This window comes from Patiria miniata, unplaced genomic scaffold (assembly GCF_015706575.1).
Source record: "Patiria miniata isolate m_02_andy unplaced genomic scaffold, ASM1570657v1 HiC_scaffold_3, whole genome shotgun sequence".
Classification (NCBI taxonomy): domain Eukaryota; kingdom Metazoa; phylum Echinodermata; class Asteroidea; order Valvatida; family Asterinidae; genus Patiria; species Patiria miniata.
In genome coordinates this window covers 1,509,334-1,532,798 of record NW_024037069.1, presented here as the reverse complement: position 1 = coordinate 1,532,798, position 23,465 = coordinate 1,509,334, and the positions used below count along the sequence as shown (strand labels likewise).

General features: G+C 40.0%; 1 protein-coding gene across 1 annotated transcript; it reads left to right on the top strand.

Annotated features, from left to right (window-relative positions):
• The first annotated feature begins 2,422 nt into the window (after positions 1–2,422).
• LOC119738038 (angiopoietin-2-like) lies at positions 2,423–22,482 on the top strand. The gene is made up of 6 exons (XM_038212756.1): positions 2,423–2,482; positions 14,315–14,396; positions 17,234–17,742; positions 20,963–21,233; positions 21,811–22,029; positions 22,352–22,482. Exons 1-6 carry the CDS (start codon positions 2,423–2,425, stop codon positions 22,480–22,482), a joined length of 1,272 nt encoding a protein of 423 aa, XP_038068684.1.
• Positions 22,483–23,465: the final 983 nt, after the last annotated feature.

Genomic DNA, 23,465 nt, shown 5'->3' with positions numbered 1-23,465 from the left:
ATGGGGAATGTGCAATCACAACTTGGCAAATCCCAACATTATCCAATTATTTGCATCTATTCGCCTTTTGCGGACGTGGTCAGAAACCACATATTTGTGTTAATCGGGCTGTTTGTAATGTGAGACACACAACGTGTGTGCTCACGTTGGTCGCTATAATTACTTTTCACATGCAGTCGCTGTTGGTGCTGTAGTTTTTGGACCCGCCAAATTGAAATATTACATTTTCGACGGCATTTTTGTGGTATAGCAGGCAACCACGTCAGATCAATCAGTGAAAGGATGGAGAAGAAAATGTCGGTGGATTAATTTTGACCACAATATACCTAATTTGCATAAATTGTTAATCCCTGCAGTGTATTATATTATTCTCATATTTGGGTATATTCTTCTTCGTTTTTTTAAATTTTTTTGAAAAGTTTATTTTGGTGATTCTAGTTACACCCCCTTACTTACATTTTCTTAAGCATGTTAGTGACATAATAATCACGAGGATATAGTAACGATCCAAAATGGCTACTATTATACCAAACAAATTCGCACATTTACTTTGTCTCCAGATATCATCAAGTATGCAAACCTCAGTATTGATGAGCTTCAAATTCACCAAGTTGCTTACTGGCACAGAGTTCCTAATAAACCCTGATGGGAAATCGTGTGAACACGATAACATTGTGGTATTAAGCTCGGCAAACACAACAAAAAGGGGAGAAATGCTTGCTGTTCGTAAACTGCGCTTAAATTAGGAGAAGGGTCGCCTAACGTTGGATCCTTGAATAAGGAAACACCCCAAAGGAAACACCCCACCAAAAAAAAAAAAAAAAAAATGTTTGTAATGATTATGTCAGTGTCAAATGTGTTTCTTTCCCCATTTAATTTTCTGTCTAATCATAAAAGAGAATTTCCTTGAACTTTTCAAGTCTCGTCACGTTAGGTTACCCTTCACTAATTAGGCTAATTAAACAGACACCTCGTTTTCCCGTGTTTGTTTGCTGGGCTTAATGTCACCATGATATCATTGTTCACATGATTTTCTGTAGGGTTTTAATAGGTGTCACTGTGCCAGTAAGCAACTTGGTGAATTTGAAGCTCGTCAATACTGATGTTTGGCAAGACTCCTTGAAGACATCTGGAGCCAAGGTGAAATGCGCCCAGCTGTCGAGTATAATAGGAGCCATTTTGGATCGTTACTATGTACTAATAATTATTCAGTCGCTTTACATGCGTTAGAAAAATATTATTGAAGTAAGGATGTTAAGTAGAATCATTAAACCATTTCAAAAAAATCAAAAAATAAAAGATATACCCAAACAAGGCAAAAATATACTCTAATGGTAGGTATTAAAGATTTATGCAAATTAGGTATATTTAGGGTCACAATTAACGGTGGCATCCACCCACATGTTGTTTCGTTATGGTTCAAAGAAATATCTAGCATGGATGCCAACTATTACCAAAAAATGCCCTGAAATTATTCTCCAGGATACTTTACCACGTTCGGCTGGCCTACCCAACATGCCTGCTCAAACACAGCGCCAGCTGTCAGCAGTCAGCGCGCGGCGAGGATACGCCGCCGAATGCCGTACGAACGGATAACGATGAACGCCTTAACCAAGGCTACAGTTCGTTGAACTGTTCAATATTGGTGCGCCTGTTTTCTATCGATTGTTGTTTTCCCCACTCTCCTACCCAGGCACCCCCCTATCAGAACGCGGTGATCGTCACATTCCAGTTGACCATCTCCCTCTTGAGGGCACACTGCTACACCCCATGGCAATAAAGGATAGGGTCCAAACATTTTATTTAAACTCCTGATGACGCTTTTTCAAAAAAGATTATTATTATTATTTTTTTTAAAGTTTAACCCAGAATATTGCAACCTCCCTGCTAGTTCTTGACCGAAATACATTTCAAAGCAGCAGAATCATATCCACAGTAAGTCCAGGGACAATACATATTCATTCACTGCATGAGCAGATTTGTGGAGGGGGGGGGGGGGGCAGAAGTAATAGCCGTCTTGAACCTCTCCCCCACCCCAGACAGCTTACCCTAACCCTTGCAAAAGGTTGATCCGCCCTCAACTGGCATCTTGCAGGTGCATTTCTTAAGAGAGTGGGACCATGATTCCTACCTCCAATGTGCGAATATTTGACTAAATCTCTACATGACCTCAGGCAGCCAGAGGTGGGAGGGGTGGGTACAACAATTGATACACTTACAGTTTGTACACATATTAAACTATGTATTGATATTTGCCTTTCGATCGATTAATGTTAGTGCATGGTATTCAATAAATGTAATCGATGTTTAGAAATAGACGCTTATCTCGCTTTTGATGGTTTCATGTTATTCTGTATTTATTATGTTTTTTTAGTTCCAACAAAACCTACAATAAATACAAATTTATTATATACATAACAACATGTTCACAAACAGGATAACCCCGACACTCAAGGACGACCCCAAGAATAATCCAGACAACGTCAGAAATTAAAGATTGTCAAAACTACCTGAGCAGTCCGCCAAGAGTGCCAAGATCATCATAATCAAGAAATGGTTACGATACAAAACTGCCTTGACACTATCACAAATACCATGCTTGATACAGGCTATATTCTAAATGGAAGAAATGTATTTTCGTCTGAATGATGGACTAACAATGCAATTTAATAGTGAGAAATCATCATGCATGCTGAAACTATTTTTTACTCTGTCAATGAAAGTGTTCTTGTATGCAAAACTATCATTGGCTTCACAATTCAGGAGGTGAGCATGGAAATACCTTGTTGTTGTTAAAAATCTGACAAACCAAATTAAATTGAAATGTTGACATAATACATCGATCTTACATAAATTCAAACCATGTAAGAGAGGCGTAGCCTAAGAGTACTTTTGAAGACCCATGGTAGCTTTTGCAAGCTTTCCCTGTGCTTTTTTAAAGATTTTGAAAATATCTTGCATTGAAATTCACACACTGACACCCATATAAAAGAACATGCGTCAGAGCTGTGTTCCACGCATGAATCTTACACCGGTTGAACTGCCGTCCTTACACATGCCAATACATTGCAAAAAAATGTAAGTTTTTTGACATTGCGATTTTTCTTTAATATGCCTCTTCAATTATGTAGATTGCTTCGTTGTTTTGAAATGACTACGAACAATATTTTTGAAACGCAAATTACGCAAATTAAGAGTCTGAAATAGAAATTAACCGAAAGAGTGGGGAGGACGCTTAATGGCAATATGTAAGGGTAATGACCAGCCGGGCAGCACATTCACAATGTCGCTGTATGGTCTGACGAAACCGTTTTTTTCCCGGATGTTTCTCTTGACTACGAGGTGAACATATTTGTTGGAAATGGAAATATATTATATTCTTTACCCCAAGGAATATTCATTCTATTGCATGCCAGTTTGCTTTCCAGTCTTGTCATTTCAACTCAAATAGTTCCCCCATTTGACTTATGAAAAAAAGAGTATACAAGAGACAGATCATACAATTTGTATTAATTCATCTCAAAAAACAATAGATGCTACTCCATGTACATGTGTATTTTTACTATTAATCAACTTACATTGCTCTTTTTTAGGCCAAAAAAAGTCTCCGGTTTCTGGTATGGAGCTTGCCCAAAAAGTGGTGCGGCGACGCGGCTTTTTTTTTGTACCCGACTTTTTTGCTTCAAATGTCGGCTGATGACAAATAGGCCTATAGTACAAATAGGCCTATATGGGATTAGGAGTCCAGAGAAGCCACATCAAGCTTATTCTCGACCATGATATTGCACATTCACCAAATTGTATTCCAGAACTCTGCGCGAAAAAGGTATGCTCGCGTAAATGAATGCACAGGTAATGTAATAGCCGTCTGTTTCTCAAAACCGAATGCATGGACAATGAAAACGATTGAACTTTTGTTGAATTGAAATGGATTAAAGACGTGCATTCAAATTCAGACGAAAACGAATGACTGATTTTCAGAAGTGAATGAACATTTTAGGAAATTGGCCGGGAAAACCTATAGTCCAAAAAAAAGTCTCCGGTTTCTGGTATGGAGCTTGCCCAAAAAGTGGTGCGGCAACGCGCCTTTTTTTTTTTTTACCTGATTTTTTTGCCTCAAAATGTAGGCTGATGACTGCAAATAGTGCCCGACTAGACTTAGTGCAAATATATGGGAGTCCAGAGAGGCCACAAAAGCTTATTCTCGATCATAACTCCATCTAAATACACGTTAAAATTGTGAAGCAGCAGGATTCCAGTCAAACCAGTGAGTTTGGCGGTTTTGAGACATCATCTTTCATTGAAAAAAAAACGTTTTCATTTTGCCGACGCGCATGGCTACGGCGACGCGCGCGCATACCAGAAACCGGAGACTTTTATTTTTGGCCTTATATGCGTCCAGTTGTCTATTCTTTATTACAAATGGCTTTATATTCGTGTATCTCATATTGTCATAGCATGGTCACATGTTATACAGATACACCCACACACCTTTTTTTTTAAGCCTAAGATACTTTTTGGTTTCGCTTTTTTTCCCCATTTTCAAAAAAACACATTATCTTCATATTGCAATGATACAATCCGTTCCACTTGTTGCATTTGGTAAACCTTTCTGATTATGTTCATTTAGAGTTGGTGTTTCGATGTCCATAACATGATATTTTCTCAAGAAAACTTTGAGAAAAAGTGCATTCTGGTGCAATGTCAAACGAACTGCGTAAGGTTAAGAGCAGTGCCTCAGAAAATACACTCGGTACCTGTTAGAATTAAACCGGCCATTTCTGTTTCTATTCTAAACATTTATGTTTGTTATTATGAAGTGTTTCTGGTTTGAGAATAATTCAGTTTCATGTACTTCCCCGACTGACTACTAAATCGACCTTTAAAAAAGAGGGAAACAAAGTTTGAATCAGCCGATCGATTCACGAGTGTAATATTTCATGGCACGTACCAACTTGACTTCGTCATCTGCGTCATGGCACCATGGAAACGGGCAACAACTTGTGTAACGATTAAAAAAAACTAATCTGAGTCCTTTCTCACTCAGTTCACTTAGCGCATTGCCGCATTGAGCTTCGGATATCGGGGACGGCCGCTGTGCCACGTTATCACATTTCGTCGCTGATTCTTGTAAGTATTAAGGAGTCATTACTGTTTGTTCTCTCCACCAACCACGAGGCTGAGAGATTTACCCAATTAACGGGGACAGAAGTGGCAGGAAAAGAAAACAAAACCAGGTAAGTGTAGCCGGCCTCAATTGCTTTTCAATGCTCATGTTTTTGAGACGATGGATAGTCGAACGGAGTTGACCATTTACTTCAGAACGACGCAGGTCGCTTTTTACAAACTCTAACGATGTCAAGACTCAAGATTCAAGATATCGATGTTAAAATAATGTCCGATGTCGGAGCTCATGTACCGCCGTCTTCCCTTATTTGTCTGGTTACCACTTGAAATTCTGTTGAGATGTAAAATCAAATGTGATGGTTTTAAAAATACAAGACGTTGCTTGAGACAAGAGAATGTGCACAACTTAGTACTTTTGTTCCTGCTTATGACGCAGCAAGTGTAGCACGACTGGCAGGTATTAGAAAGGCCGCTCGCGATGTTTCCGTTCCGCAATTTAGATTCTGATCTGATTTATTTGAAATTAATTTGCGTAAGACTACATTTTAACTGTGTATTGCGTAATTATTAGAAACAAGCTGGGCACCGTAGCAGAAAGATCTGGCATGTATTTATGAAAAAAACTAAATGACATTTGGGAGGAGATCTAGTGTAAAAAAACAGGCAGATTAACGCTCCTGCTCCAATGAGCGAAATAAAGCGGGGATCATTTAACAAAAGCTTAAAAGACGGAACAATCTGGCTTTGCTCCATAAGAGAAGAACGATAGCAAATGCTTCTGTTAAACATTAAAAACAACCCAACTCCCCAAATTCCCCCCCCCCCAAAAAAAAAAAACAATTCCCACATGATTTGTTCAAAAGAAGATACCATTTACAGTCGGCAGAAAAGTGCTAGTACGGGCTCGGAATGTAGACGACCGCCACTTAGGTATGACTTAAACCAATTGATTAAGGAAATTGACAAAACTTACCATTTTTTATGTCGAGTTTTCTTTCACTACTTTGCTTTAAAACATGGCACTTAAGCCGGCCTCAGGTCGACCTGGGATTTGCTTGCGCCACGACGGAACCGTCGGCAGCAAGCAGAAAAATGATACTAAGGTCACAAAACTGAGAAATCGTGTGATTCTCTTGAAACAAGCGGCATCCCGATGCAAAATATATCCTCAACCATGCTTTAGTCACCCAAGACGCGACGATCCACCACGATTCCCCAACATCGACAGCCGTTTGGCTTCTTTGACATCAAGGGAATAATTATGTGCTTGGCCTTTTTTTACTCGAGCCACTATCAGCGTGCATTCCTCTGATACGGTCTTAAATGCGCTTGTATTCTCATCACAAATACTTTTTGAGTTCAAAAGTTGACACAAGTCAAAAAATATACATTTCCAATGATTTTGTTGAACAGTTTTACTTCATTGCCTTTATAAACACCCCTCTAGTTATGGTTTACAAATATTGAGTGGCTTACCGTTGAACGGGAGGAATATTATCGCAAGGTAAAAATCTGGACTTTTCCATATCACGAGGCGAAGCCGAGTGAACTGGAAAAGTCAAGATTTTACCGAGCGATAATATTCCTCCCATTTCACAATTTAAAGCCACTCAATATTTGTTTTATATAACTGACATAAAGATCCTTGTCATGTGATATATTTGAACTTTTTTTCAATACAAAACTGGAGGAAAATGTATTTCTCTCTTCCAAACCACCCTTTCACGAAAATGTTTGAACCCAACGCTGTAGCGCTGGCTCTTTGGAACAACACGCGCTACGTGCAACGCGCTGAACGCGCACACCTGCATGCACTTGCACACAAATACCGCGTCATGATCCTAACTGTTGAATAGTATTTCCCATTCCCCATGGGCGGATAGTACTTTTTGAGCCGCGGCATGAATGGGAGCAATAACAAATGCCACGTGATGTGAGTTCCACCAATCAAATGACAAGGATCTGTATGTCGGTTATATAATATCGAATATCCTCTCTCAAGTAGTAGTAAACAATCTCCTTATATGGTGATTGACGTGCGCGTGGTGCGTACTGCGTGATGTTTCGCGGAACGCAGAGCGCTGGTATGTAGTGTGCTGATTGGCTACACAATTGAAAAAGGATGTCTTGATGCGTGCACGATAGCGATGTCGTCGGCACTTGTCGACGCGTAGTAGAAGTTTAAATTGTTCTACTCTTGCGACTGTTCACTTTTTTGGAGCGCGACTAATTACGATCGTCTTATTATCGTCGTAGTTACACCCAGGTAGCAAAGAGTAAAGGTTTAAATTATATAACCGACATACAGATTCTTGTCATTTAATTGGAGAAACTCACATCACGTGGCATTCGTTATTGCTCCCATTCATGCCGCGGCTCGAAAAGTATTACTATACCTCATACGTGGCCGTATCATACGTCCGACGCCTCATAGGTCCGACGCCTCATAGTCCGGACTAATTGGACTAATGAGGCGTCGGACTTATGAGGCGTCGGACCTATGAGGCGTCGGACTTATGAGCGGACCCCCCTCATTCATATTCATGATCGAGAGCCGAACCCTCACTTGTCAATTCACCATCACGTGCCAGATGTTATTCTTGCTGTTCACGCACAGGGTAAATACGCATGCGTAGTAAACTGTCGCATGAGTTTCCCGTGCGACAGTCTACTACGCATGCGCTTTACGGAGCAATCGAGGAACTGTCACACGGGTGCAGTACGCACGCGCGAACATTGCCCAAGAGAGATGCATGGTTGCACGGTTCGCGTAAATGTGGATTTGCAGAGCTTAATGATGCCGTACTGGAGAAATTTTTGGACCGAGTAAAAATGTCTCATGTAGAAAAGGAAAGTTGTACACAAACAACTGTATTTACAACTGTAGTTATTGTATTATATTGCAAACGAACCGAACTAGTAATTAAAGTTGAATAACAACATTCTTGTGGTAAGCTGTACAAGACAAGTTTCCCGAATTTTGTTTTAGGTGCATATACAAAGCAAAATCGGCAACTGAATATGTATGAAGTATAGTAAAACAAGTATAACATGGTTTATTTCGGGTGGACAGTCGATATTAGCTCCCCTCGGTATTGGAAGTTGACAAACTGGGGGGGGGGGGGGATATCGACTGTCCACCCTCAAACCATGTTATATTTGTATATTATACACCACCTGAATAAATCCCCGTCAACTGATTGGTGGATCGTTGATCACATGTCATTGAATTATTCCTACCAATGCACGGCGCGCGCGTGGCGTGCAGCGCTCTCGCAATGGAAGTACTATTCCACTATTAGGAGTACCATTGCACTGTCACTGCACATGTTGCTGAAGGTGGCGCTGTGGTGTTTAAATTTGCCATAAAAGTTCTGGACTTATTGAACTGTTTAAGTTCTAAACTTATGGAAAAGTTTTTGATAAAAATTGAGATAAATTGAATATGATAGTTCTCAACCTGTTGAAGAGTTTGCATAAACTCTGAACTAGTCAAACTTGTAAACAATTTTTAACTTGAATAAATTGGCTATTACAAGTCAACCAATCAGATGACAATGATTTATTCAGGTGCTATATAAAACAACTATTGAATGTTTCACGTTCGTGCAATAGAAAGAATAATTTCATTGAGTAACAGATGAAATGTTCCATTCCACTCGGCTTCGCCTCGTGGAATGGAACATTTCATCTGTCACCTCATGAAATTATTCTTACCATTGCACTAACAAACATTCATTATTTGTATACTATCCGCCCATGGGAAATGGGAAATACTATTCAACAGTTAGGATCATGTTGCGGCATTTGTGTGCAAATGCTTGCTGGTGTGCACGTTCAGCGTTGCGCGTAGCGCGTATTGTTCCAAAGAGCCAGCGCTACAGCGTTGGGTTCAAACATTTTTGTGAAAGGGTGGTTTGGAGGAGAGAAATACATTTTCCTCCAGTTTAGTATTGAAAAAAAAAGTTCAAATATATCAAATGACAAGGATCTACATGTCAGTTATATGAAACAAATATTGAGTGGCTTTAAATTGTGAAATGGGAAGAATATTATCGCTTGGTAAAATCTGGTCTTTTCCAGTTCCAGTGGCGTAGCCAGGAATTTTTCAGTGGGGGGGGGGGGGGGGGGGGGGGGGGGGGGGGGGGGGTGCGGGGGGGCGCTGGGGGGGGGGCTGGAACATTTCAAGGGGGCGTCATGTAGATCAATGATATTTTTTTTAGAAACTCAAAATCTCATGGGGGGGCGACTGGGGGCGATAAGGTTTCATGGGGGGGGGGGCTGTCGCCTATAGTTAACAGTACAATGATATTTCATCTCTTTTTTGCACCTATTTGTTTGCGGGATTATTACAAGTAATACTTTGTTTCCCCCTATTTATGTTATGTTCAGCATTACGACGGTACTCTGCCCCCCCCCCCCCCCACACCCCCCATTGAACATTACGCAATGACTTTTTTTCAGCTGCTGATTAGGTTTTCTTGGTATTCAGCATTATCGATTACCATCCTTCACATATTTTAATTCTGCTTGATTATTGCTTTTTACTACTTGTTATCCATAACGAGATTGACTTTTTTATTCATGAACTGATAACACAACAAAATAGTGAATTTCATGTCTACGGTACACGTAAACTGCCCTATCTAATATTACAGCCTCTCTGAAGGTTCGTGCACAAACACACACACATACTAGTTGTTTCCATCTTCAAATGTATATAAGTATGTCTGTTAGCAGCATGTGTGCCATCGCCATGATTTCAACCTCTGCAGTCCACTTTCCAGAGCCAAACATTTTGTTTTTGCCTCATGACATATTCCTCCATGTTAAAAAACCTTGTCGTAGAAAACCATTGAATGTATCTCCATTTGCAACATGTGATTGATAGTTTCCATTCTTATCTGCATGTGATTATCTTCAGTTACGACGGTACTTTGTTTTCCCCAATGGATTAGCTTTTCTCCATAGTTAGCATTACGACGGTACTTTATTTTCCCACGGTTGATTGGGTTTTTTTTTGTATTCAGCATTATCTTTACCATCCTTCACATCTTTCAATTCTGCTAATTTAATGTTTTTTACTCCATGTTGTCCATTACAAGATTGCCTTCTTGATTCATAAACTGACAACACAACAACATAATGGATTACATGCCTACGGTCCATGTGAAATTCCTCATCTAATGCTTAAGCCTCTCTCTCAAAGGTACTTGCAGAAAAAAACAACGTATCTTTATTTCATCTTTAAGTGTATATGTGTCTGAACGCAGCATGTGTGCCATCTCCATGATTTCAACCTCTGTAGTCCACTTTGCAGAGTCAAACATTTTTTCCTCATGACGTTTGTCCACATTAACGAATCCTTGTTGCAGAGAACCATTGAATTTATCTCCATTCTTCAACAGATGACTGATTATCTTCATTTCCTTACACATTCATAAATACCTCAGACAGTTTAGCTATTCCTATTGGTCGAGAGCCCGTCACGTGGCTGGTCTTAAACGGATGATAAAGACATGGCTAGCTGGTCTTAAACACTTTTCCAGTGTCACAATAAAATGTGGACTCCTAAAAATTCAGTACCTCTTACCGTTTCATTGGTTGAACGTTCACAATCCTCACGTAGGCATGCGCAACACTACATGCGAGTCAGAATTTTATAGTTCTAAATTCAAAACGCAACGCCCCAGGTGCGTTCTGCGTGACATCGCGCAGAACATGCTACGCGCGCGTCAATCTCCATAAAAGGGTTGTTTACATCTTACTCGCCAGCTGAACACTCCATTATTTTGCTAGAGGGATATTTCAAAAAGCATGAAGTGAACTTGTTGAACGAAATCGGGGTTTTTTGAACGAATTATTTGATATTTTTTGCTGATAATTACCCTCGCCTCCGGCTCGGGTAATTATCAGCACCCAGACTCTAAGCGGTATTAAACAGAGTGATAAAACCCTCTCGAGCACACATTTATTCCTTAGTAAATCGAAGCGCCCAGTTAAAAAAAAGCTTTACCATCATCTTTTAATGTCTTCACTGAATCAGGTTAACCCGTCTCTTCCCATTTATCTGAAATCTCATTACAGTCCAGAGATATTTCAATTTCGAGCTTATTCCATATTGTCTGCAAAGTCCATTCTTCCAAGCATATGTCAGTGAACCAAACTTCAAACCTTGTAGTTGTGTCACTTCCTTGATATCAACATCACTTCCATCATCAACTATTGCAACTCATTTAATGGAAACTATGTTTGCCATGTCCCTTCTTATAATTTGCCAGATCATGTTCATGTACTTGACAATTCACAACAGCGCAGGAACTACACCAAAACTACTACTTCAACCCTTCACTCTTTCCACAATCACTCCTTCGCACTAGCAAGATGTTCCGTCTTCTGTCTACTACCATTAACACCTTGCTTTACCTCATCATCTAACCACACATTTACCTACACTTTCAAGCTGCTGATAATTAGACAAAAAGACCGATCTTAAGGCAATAAAGTGAACTTGATATGCGACATTGGACATTCACATTTCGTTTTACATATTTTTACATATATTTTCGATATTGGATATGCACATATGTTTGAACAGCAAATGTCCATATTTTATTTGGATAGTTAACATTGGATATGCATATAGGTTTCTGCAGCAAATATCTATATTTTAAAGTCCGGGGGAGGCGTCATACAGATGCCCCCTGTGAATCGCGCCAACGGTTCCAACGAAACGCCCCACTATAAGGTTGTCTGGTAATACACGGACAGTGAAAATGCACATAGGTTTTTAAAGTGAATGTCCATTTATTTGAATATTGCACATTGGATATGCACATAGGTTTCTACAGCCATAATTTTAATGTCTGGGAGGAGACGTGATTTAGATGCACACCTGTCGTGAATTTAAAACATTTAAAACCAAAATTTAAAACCAAAGAATATGGATGTTAAACGGTTTTGTTATTGTTTGTAACGCGTTTAATAATCCAGCTCTACCCCCCACCAAAAATATAATGGCAAGATCCAGGATTGGTCCCGATCCTTAAATGGTTTCTAGCCCAATTCGACCCCATATTTATGCCAAATGTGATGCTTTATTCACAAAGTTCACGATGTTTCGCTAAGCAGCTCCACGTGGGAGTCATCGGCGCAATCTACGGCAGGGCTGCATCTCAATCACGCCTCCATCTGGACTGCCAAAACTAAGTACATTCGCAGTTGAAACATATGTGCTTTCTTATTTGAAAATTAGCAGCTCGTTTTTTTGGGAGTCGTCGACGCGTTGTGTCTCAAATACGCCTCCTGTACCTTGACTTAAACACATATGGATTTTCGGTGTAGAGCCTATGTGCATATCCAATGTCCAATATACAAATTATAAAATGGACAGTCCCAAAATGGCTTTACTGGGTAACTGTGAAGCGCCAAGTGAACATAGGAAGCATAAACTTGGCCATCGAGGCGAGCGAGCGTTGCGTTCCAGGTTGAGCTACATGTATAGAATCGATTTAAAAAAAGGATGTACTCCTGATTACTGGGGTCGATTATCGAGTCCGTGCAAAATTTGCATACAGAGAATCGAGTACGGGCCAAGTCCAAATAGTTTTCGAGTACTGAAAGTCGAGTTTTACCTTACCTTTCTTTTTTTCCTTTAACTTTCCTGGTACAAGTATGTAGATATGATATGTTTACATTGTGTGATCCCCCTAGACACCCGCTCAGATTTGAGATTAGTGTTCGATTGAGCCTGTTTGTTTTTATCTCGTCAAGAATGAAAACACGAAAAGGCGTAACAAATAACATTTTGGGGCACATTTAAAATCTTAGTTTTCATCCAAATTTTTGCTTGCACACAATTGTCGCATATTTCTACTGAAAAAGCGTCAGCGTTTAGTCGATGTCCACTTGTTTTGTGCACAGAGCTCGCTCTCGGCTTGGTTGTTTTTAATTTACGTATTCGAATCATTTTGCCTTAGAAATCATTGTTATGAGCAATTTAGTATTACTTAATTGTTTATTACGTTGGAATGTGCACGAAAAAATAAAATAAAAATAAAAATAAAAACAAAACCCGCCTGCTGCTGACCTCGCGGTCTCAAAAAATGTCAATTGATTTTGTGACGGTAACGAATGAATTGACCCTCATCAATAATGATAATTGCATAGACATTGTTCATTTTAATATTATTAAAAAGCATGTCAATAGGACAAAGAAAAGAACGATTCAAAAAGAGAACGAACAGAACGATTAAAAAACAAGTGCGATTGACAATAAGTTCTGGCCGTGGTACAATAAGTCTTGCATGAGAGTCTTGCATGAACTCGATAAACAAAATGATCCCTGCCAGACCTTTGAAATGCGATGCCCAAAAATGCGACGCCGATTGCAAGAATGAATCACCATACTTTTGGTCAATTGTTTGGACCGAAAGACAGACCATCCGACCGATTGAGCGACCGACCAGCACGCGACTTGCAGAAACTTCTGCCAGAGCTTAAAAATAGGAAGTAGTTAGCCCCTGAAATCCCCTGTTGAGAAGAACTCCCTAGGAGAATGAAAAACAGGTGTCATGAAACCCCTTAGAAAGATAGAAAATAGTTATCAGGAACCTCTAAGCTGATAGAATATAGGTAGTGACAATTTGTATTCCCTAGAAGGATAGACAAAAGTGCGAGTGCACAATAAGCTCTGGCTGTGTTGCAAGACGTCTTGCATGACAGTCTTGCATGAAATCGATCAAAATGGTCCCGGCTAGAGTTTATAACACGATGCCGAAAAAATGCGATGCCGATGGCACATATAGAACTTACACCAAACCTTTGGTTAATGTTCGGGATAAACTGACATATAGACAGACAGACCGACAGCCCGACAGACAGACCGCCAGACAGACAGACAGCCCTACCGACCGTCTGACCGACCGACCACCAAGAGACATGTAGAAGATCCTACAAGAGATTAACAATATATTGGAATTTTTACCTGAATGTCTTAAAAGTTAAACCTTTTCTGAAAATCGGAACATTCTTAATATCTTCATTAAACTGCTATCCCCTGCGGGGTTTTTGGTCATATTTGAACGACGACAATACTTTATTGTCATTTTGACCTCTGCAACCCTCGATCAATTTGGAATTTATTTTTGCATCCAACGACCTGTTATGTTTGACTTTTTCCCCACAGATGTTTACCACGAGAAAGGGCCATCAGGCCATGGGATTTGGCTGGATTTCATCAGCATTGCTGACAGCACTAATTGCTATAGGTACGTCAGTAACCATCAACTTCTTTCGATTACAATATTCTGCATGTATCTACAATGGGTCTGTGGCATGTACCGGTAATTAATGAGCGTAGTGGCGTAATCTGGAACATCAAACCAACAAAATGGGGCACGGTAATAACTGTTCAGGTTGTGGGTTCGAGTCCAGCCTGGGTTTGCGATGCGTGTGTCCTTGAACAAGGCACTTTGTCACGTATTGCTTGTCACCGCGCAGGAATAAATGGGTAACTGTGAGAGCAGAGGTGGTTTTTCGCGAAATAGATGTATGGATTTTACTAAAAAACTACGAATTTCCAAGGTTGGTTGATCCGTCGCAAATGGAAAAGTTTGAGAAAAGGGATATTAAGTCCGAGTTTCATCCCAGGAAAAAACTATGGTTAAAATAAGAGCATTTCGACATAAGTGTGCGACGTTGCAAAATTTTAATACACGAGAAAAAAGGAAGTCCCCCACTTCTAATAGAGAAACAAAGTACAATAGCTTTTGAAATGCTCTCTTTTCATGTAAGTGCGATCATACATATTGATATATCCTGAAGAGCGCCACCTTGTGAAATGTGGTGTCCAGGCCGCGAATTATTTTTTTCCAAACATCATCGTTTGAATGGTTGTTGAGCGTCCTCTATGATACTTTTATTATACGTACGCAGGTATATAATGCCACGAATTATGCGGTTTGCTGTCGCGCTCTGCAATGGCTCGGCTGGATAATGCCATGGTTTTGAGTTTGGATGGTGTGAGTTTGAAACCCATTTTCTATTTTTTTTAAGATAAATTTTGTTCTCAATTGCTTATGTCGTTTTGGGAAACAATTCGCGAACAGCTCCGCCCCCCTCCCTCCCTTCCCCAGCTTTTCGAATTTCCACGGCTGGCAATATTTGGATTTTGGTCATTTACGATTTACGACACAGTTTGACTGAACCAGATTCTTTTTTTTCGGTAAAAATGTAAATATGACCTGCCATAGCGTAATGAGGAATAACCCCCAACGTTGACTTTTCACGTGATGTTTATCAGGTAAAAGTACAAATCATCTGCTTTCCAATGATACCAAATTGATTTGTGTAGCTTAATTTATTCCAAAAATTTGACGCAGAAATTTTAACAGTGTCCTGCCAAGTTTCGGTAACCTCATTTCGAAAAAAAAAACGGCTTTAAAAAAAAAGGCACGCATTGCGCCGCCAACGGCAGTGAAAATAGTTCTTTAGATTTTTCCACTTTTGTGGGTAATTTTCGTCTCAATTAAAATGCGTAGTGTAAATCTTGGATACGGTGGCTACTCAAAAGCACAAAATAATCAATTTCGATTTTAACTTGATTTGTCCAGTATATATCCAACTTTTGACGTCGATTACTCAAAACAAGGTTTTGGGGGACATTCCTTATTTTGCCTCAGTAGTTCATATATGTCATTCTGTTCGACATGATTAAAACTGCTCAAGAAAAAGTCGTTTATTGACGGTACACCATTCAACGTTCTTGGGGCCGCCCGATAGTCCAAAGGTCAGATAGTCCGAAGGTTCTTTAGTCCGGAGGTATACTCCGAATGCACAAAATTCCCATAAGAGGTGGTTTGTTAGTCCTAAAATGAAATAAGGTTCGTTAAACCGAACATTTGATGCAATAGTCTGAGGGTTCATTAATCCGATGGGTTATTAGTCCAAGGGTTCATTTTGTCACCGTCATCACGAACTGTGCGCGTGAGTGCGCTGCACGCGCGCGTATTTACAGAACCGTGATATTTTGGGTATTCGCCACAGTGCGTCACTTTTAGAGCGCCCCCGTGCATTTTCGGTTTCACGAACTGACAATGAGCTAATTTTTACCAATTAAAACGCTTTTTAATGAAAAAACAATGCGTATAATCGCACCAGTACACGGATAGATTAAATTACGTGTCGAACCTTTTAAACCGTTTTTTTTTTCGTTCTGGATTGCCGCATCATGCTTGGGTGTCAGTTCGTGAAGAAAAAAATGTAGCAGGTGTGCTCTAACAGTGTGGCACTAGCACTGTGGCGGATGTCAGTTCGTGAAACCCAAACTATCCCGGTTCTGTAAATACGCGCGCGTGCAGTTCGTAGTAACGGTGACCGAAGGCTCGATAGTCCGAATTTAAAATAAGGTTATATAGTCGTGTTCCCTAACGTGGCGCACTTCGAAGCTTACCCAACTTTCCTCGTGTAGTGTTGCAAAACCTCTTTGTTGATAAACCTCAAATTCATGCAGTGAAATACTGGTATTTTTACCAGTTTACTGCTTGCTATTTAACCTCTGTGAACAATTTCGGTTTCATAAAATGCAATCCGAAATGCAAAAACGGTTGCGTCCGGAAATTGGGCACAAATTGGCGGAGTGTTCCCTAACGTGGCGCACTTGAATAAATCTCAGAAAAATCCATATTAACATTTAATAATTTCTGTAAACTTGACAAATTCTGATAAATCATTAATATCTTTACTTACAAACCCAGCCATATGTTTGTCAGAAAATTATTTTCTTATTTTACCGGGCATTTTTAAAGGGTTCACTTTGCACTTGAAAATAAAATCGAAAAATCACGCCAAAATATTTTTTTTTTCTTTTAAAGGGAATACACATCATTTGCTGTTGCTGTAATTTCAAGAAATGGATGGAATTGGGGGTTTGGAAATATATAGCAAATATAGTTACACTGACTTTTTTGAGGTTTTGGACTTACGACCCTTTGGACTACAGAACTTTCGGCCTATCGAACCTTCGGACTATCGGGCTGTAACCGTGGTTCCACTTGACGTTTTCATTCATTTACTTTCTCTTTATTTTTCTCACTGAATAATGCAGTAGTCAGTTCGGTCTCAGCCCAGATCTGTACCCTGATGATCGACCTAGACTCACGCGGTTGCGGCCAGCGCATGGGGAGATTTGTCCTGCCGCCGGGCGATCCTTGCACTTGTACAGGGGTCAGACTTGGCGGTCATTACCACCGCTACGCACCTGAGTTGCAGGGACAGGATCCACCGTTGTATATGGACATGCTGCCGGAGGTGACTGCTGAGGCCATCGGCCGTTGGTTCAACTGCACTGAGAGCAAACCGGAGGAGTCGACGCTCGGAGTCACTGAAACTGCCCCAGAGTTGACTTCTACAGTTTCCCCCTGGTCGACACCTGTCGCATCGAATCTTACCGATACGATACCAGTTGTCAGCACCACCCCTGAGCCGTCGATGCTGCCTGCAGATTGTCAAGGCATCGTGGATGCTGGTCAGAACACTAGCGGTGTGTATACCATCCGGCATAAACACAAGAATATGCAGGTCTACTGTCGCATGGAGTCGGGGAAAGGATACACGGTGAGGAAAGTTCCTTATTTCCTCATACGAAAATGCTGTATTTCACAATAACATGGTTGGAAGGTGTTTCGCCAATTTGGCCCCCAGATGTATTTGACATTGAGAAACATATTCTTGTGGCAATTGTGTTTTCAACTGGTACCAAGTACTGTTGTCCCTTGCAAAAAAAGTTCTATAAAATTATATAAGAAATAATTCTATAGAAATTCTAAAGAGCATTCTATAAAATGTTGTTTTATAGAATGCAGTTTGTTTAGAAGTCTTCTATAAGGTTTTATAGGGATTTTATAGATATTCTATGAAAAAAAAGGGCCATAATTCTTTACAGCGGTGTATTGAATGATAATGAAATTAGGCTTTTTTCTATAGAGCAATGAACAAAATTGTATAGAAATAAGTTATTTTTTTATAGAATATTGTATAGAACTCTATAGAAAGTTTGGCATAGACTATAGAACTATAGAACTCTATAAAATTGTATAGAAGTTTGGCCCTTTTCTATAAGCTTCGCTTAATAGAATTCTTTAGAAACATTCAATACAATTCTTACAGAAATTTTGACACATTTCTATAGAGAAACAGTTTATTGAAAATTTATAAAGATTTCAATTAACTTCAAAAAGTGACATTACAATGGTGTTACTCTTTACTAAATAAAATAACGAAAACAAATATGACACAATTATAGTTGGAAAGACATAATAATCTTTTCTTGTTATGTTTTTTTCCTTCTGAAGTTACAAATGTGTGCATGTACAGGATGAGCAGATATCTTTCATGGGCAGTGTATTACAGTGTATGACTCGAGCGTTGTAATGACTTGAGTCAATGACTCGACTCGAGTCCGACTCGAGTCACACTTTTTGGTGACTCGACTCGACTCGAGTCCCTAAGGGTAAATGACTCGACTCGAGTCCCTAAGGGTAAATGACTCGACTCGACTCGAGTCACTGCGAGCAAATGACTCAACTCAACTCGAGTCCGTCATCAGAAGACTCGACTCGGCTCGAGCAAAGGCTAATAAGACTCGATCGAGTCCCCCCCCCCCCAAAAAAAAGCGCAACTTTTCGAAAAGTATTTGCAATGACTTACGGTGCAAAATTTATGCTCACTTTACTTTGCGAATAGCAGTTATGTATAAAATATACAAGTGTCACAGACTTGCACCTCATGGTTCTAGAACGCACAAAATACCCTCCGGAAACCAGTTTTTTAACACATTTTCTAATTCGCTGTTTCGTCATTGGTTTTGGGCAATTTCTTATAAAGCTTTTGGATTTGAACGCTCGCTTAAGTTATGGCCTCCTTTTATAAATTTTGGTATACATAGAATTCAGATAATCATGGCTCGAATTGACTCGAGCTAAATATTCGACTAAACTTTTTTCGACTTGACCTTTTGACCTAATGACTCGACTCAATTCGAGTCCCTTTTTTTAAAATGACTCGACTCGAGTCACTTCTTTCAAATGACTCAACTCGACTCGAGTCACAAAAATCAGTGGCTCGTTACAACTCCGGGTCTAGGTGCTACAGTTCACTGGGAAACGTCGTAGTGGCCGGATCCGCGTTTTGCCCGAAATGTACGGGATAATTTCATAACATCTTGATGTGACTATAGATTGTTTATAATGTGGGTTGAACCTAAATTTAGGTAATTCTACCAATTTACATGTGATTTTAAATGTTTATAGTGTATTTGAGTAATTCTGGGGAATTTGGCGGATTTTTGATAAATCTGACATATTTTTTGGTGCATTTAGCAGAATTTGGCTCTGACCTTACGGTCACACTGATTGGACGTCTGTGTCCTTTTGCAGCGAAGGAAATTCGCGCTAACACAAACACAATATTACAACGTGTTTACTGTGTAGTAGGGTGCGCCAGACAAGTTGCTTGAATTGCCTACCTAGGTTGCTAGGGTGGGTTTGCGATTTAGGCCATGTCGTGAATATTGGCGTCAATATTGGCGTCAATATTTGCAACATGGAGACCATGTCGTGAATATTGGCGTCAATATTGGCGTCAATATTTGCGACTTGGGTCCATGTCGTGAATATTGGCGTCAAAACTGGCGTCAATATTTTCGACTTGGGTCCATGTCGTGAATATTGGCGTCAATATTGGCGCAAATATTTGCGACATGAAGGCCATGTTGTGAATATTGGCGTCAATATTGGAGTCAATATAATGTGCGATGTCCCTTTAAAGCCACCATAAAGATCCTTTCGCCATAGCTCCATGGTCCAACTGAATTCAAATCTGCCACACAGGCAGTTTCTAGTACTGACTGGTATGCAAGGTTTTGTGTACATGCCGCATGCATGGAACTATAAAACAACCTCATTTCGTCGCTGGAATTTGTTGATGTATAGCTTCTATTCTTTTATTAAATGATATACATGTACTTCTTCATAGAAATATACTCTATAGAATGTTTGATTCCCTGTAGAAATTTTACTTCTCTATATAAATTATACCTTTCTATAGAAATTTGGGGTCTATAGAAAAAAATATTATAGAAATCTATAGAATTCTATAATTAGTTAACAATCTCTATAGACTCCCGCTATAGAAATTCTATACAGAATTGGCGAGCCTGTAGAGTTCTATAGAACTGTATAAAATTGTGTACAGAATTCTATAGAACTTTTTTGTAAGGGGTTGGTGCTAATGAAAAGCAGTCCAATCGCTATAAAATAGTGGAACGCCCGTGCATACGTGTGCTGTTGAATACTGAACCAGTGACATTAATTAACAAACACGCGCTAAAGCTAACGGGAAACCGGAAGTTTCACCATACAAACTAAAAATGGTTTATCCGTTACTGTAAGTTGAACATTACCATAAGTTTTACTAAACAACAAAGCGATTAAAGAAACAAGATTGTGCACCCTGATGTCCTTCCCAAAAATAAAAATGAAAGATTTAACTACGGAAAGACTCTGATACCTAAAAGTCTGGTTGATGTCTGAAATGGCCAGTATTTTTCTTGGGCGTACCTATGTTTCGTGTTTTGGTGGGTTTTTTTGTTTATTTTTATACTCCACAAAAATGCTTCGACGAATGATTTGAACTGCAGGTACGTCAGTAAAGAAAAACTTTTGGATTTTGTTCAGCGCAGCGTTGACTCGCTATAAACGTTCAACCACAAAACAATCGTAAAGCGTTGGTGGTTAACGTGTCCCAGTTTTACCGTAACTCATATCGTTTCTGACAGGTGTTTCAGAGACGCCTGGACGGCTCGGTGAGCTTCAACCGAACCTGGCAGGAGTACGCCGAGGGATTCGGGAATCTGACCGGAGAGTTCTGGCTCGGCAACCAGAAGCTGCGCAGTCTGACTCGTAACTGGGGGCGGGAACTGGTCATCACTCTGAGGGCGTTCGCTGGGGAAGAAGCCCGTATTCGTTATGAATACTTTCACGTATTCGCATCTGAGTACACATACACGCTAAATGTCGATGGCTTTAGTGAAGAGAGTGGAGATGCAGGTATACTACTTACATTGTCCTTCACTTTCAGACTTCTTTCACACATCATGTCTTGCACTGTTGTCTGCGATATAATTCTGGTCGAACTGCGCTTCTCTCATCCAATTACAATCAAAATGATCCCAAAACATTATTACGAATGTCTGAATCCGCAGACAATAATCTGTTCCTAGGCCTGCGTCAATATCAGATGAATACTTCATCCGGCCACTTGTCTATATACAAACAAATATAAACACGACTGTACATGCAATGGAATATGTTACAAATCCATAACGTTCTTTACATTAGGGAGGTTTACGGGAAGATTTTTAAAATTCCCGGCCGATAGAAAAGCATAAAGCAGGCTGGAAGCAGCGTTGAAACTGTTGATTAGTCTGTTTGATGCCTATGCAGCATTTCACCAGTATTGGAATCATGAACAGATGTAGCTAGATAACCATGATAAATAAAGAAAGCAGACAATGTCTAAACATTAAAATAACAAGAAAGAAATCCATCTCAATGTAATATTTAAAAGCAGTCCCTTCATGACAATGTTCATGCAGCATCTGTCACCCCTTCTGATTGCACACAGGTGATTCACTCCGGTATCAAACAGTTGCACGCTTCTCAACTCGAGATAAAGACCGTGACAACGACCTGGAAAACTGCGCTGAGAAATTACACGGAGGCTGGTGGTACGACGGCTGCGGTAGCGACATCAGTGGCTTGTTCCTGAGCAACCTGAACGGCTTGTACTACAACAACGCAACAGTAGATGATTACATGGGGATACAGTGGGTCACTTGGAAGGGTAAACAGGTCTCTCTTAAAGGGTGTGAAATGATGACACGATCCAAATGGTAAGCGTAAACGTAATTGAGGGGATTCATATCGACAGACAAATTAACCTAAAGTATTTGTGTTTTCTGCAAATAAAAATAACGTAATTCCAAAAATTGTTGGATGGAGATGAGAAAAAAATTATGAAATAATTTATATGAAATATGAAATATTTCAAGCATCACCAATTAGAGTTATACAAAAATGTTGATTTCAACCCCCCCACCCCCCCCCCCCAAAAAAATGTGCTTATTTGCTCGTTTTGTTTAATACAATAGTTATAACGTTTTAAGGAAGTGGCACAAACCGGATCAAAGGTGAAGGCAGCGACATCCAGACTGTCTGTCAAGTGTTTGCGTGGAAACAGACGTTGCTGATGCTAGCATCTTTTCAGTTTCCTAAGACTAATGAGCCTATCAATTGATTCCCCCACCCTTCCCCTGGGCTGCCCCACCCAAGACGTGGGAATTGTCACTTTTGAAGTGACAAAATCCCCACTCCTCCGGCAAAATTTAAGTGACAAGCACACTAGTGATAGCCTTTCCATGCAGTACGCCAATGTTAACAATGTAATTTGAGTGACCAAAATCCCCACCATGTGACTTAAAAAACGTGACAAAATCCCAACATCGGACCTGGAACAGCGCGGGGAGGGGGGGGGGGGGACAGTGGATAGGCGCATTATGACAATTAAATGGTTTACAGCAAGTGAATACAGAATGTCCTTGTAGCTGAGTCTAAATGAAAATACATGGCTATCATACCTTGTTCCATTATCAATAAAAAAAAAAAAAACAAATTACCACCGCCATAATTTATAACGATGCTACATACATTTTTAACGCCATTTTACCGATGCAACTGTTCGTGTTTATGGCACAACAGGGTGAGGCGATAGTCAATGACCTCATGCATTGTAATCACACCGATGTACTAAAGCAAATAAAACTCATCTGCCAAACGTTTCCGCAATATTGGCCGACAAGGTCGAATTTCTCAGTATTTGGCCTAAATGTATTTTTGGCAAAACATCTACATTTGAGTGAAGCGAGGAGAGGAAGTTCACCTCTCTGGATTTATTTTTTTCAAAAGCTGTGACTCTCTGGTCCGAGTTCTTTTTGACAGGTTGTAAAAATCAAAACAAGTTTAGCGTCAGATTATTGAGATAATTATCGAGATAATTATTGAGTAATTGAGATAATTGATGATTGAGTGGCGGACGCGACATTAAGTGGCGGCCGTTATAAATTAGGTGGCGGCCGCGAGGTATTAAGCTCCGGCCGCCACATATTGAGTGACGGCCGAAAGATATTAGGTGGCGGCCGCCACAAATTAAGTGGCGGCCGCTATATTAAGTTACGGCCAAGAGATATTAAGCTGCGGCCGAAACATATTGAGTGGCGGCCG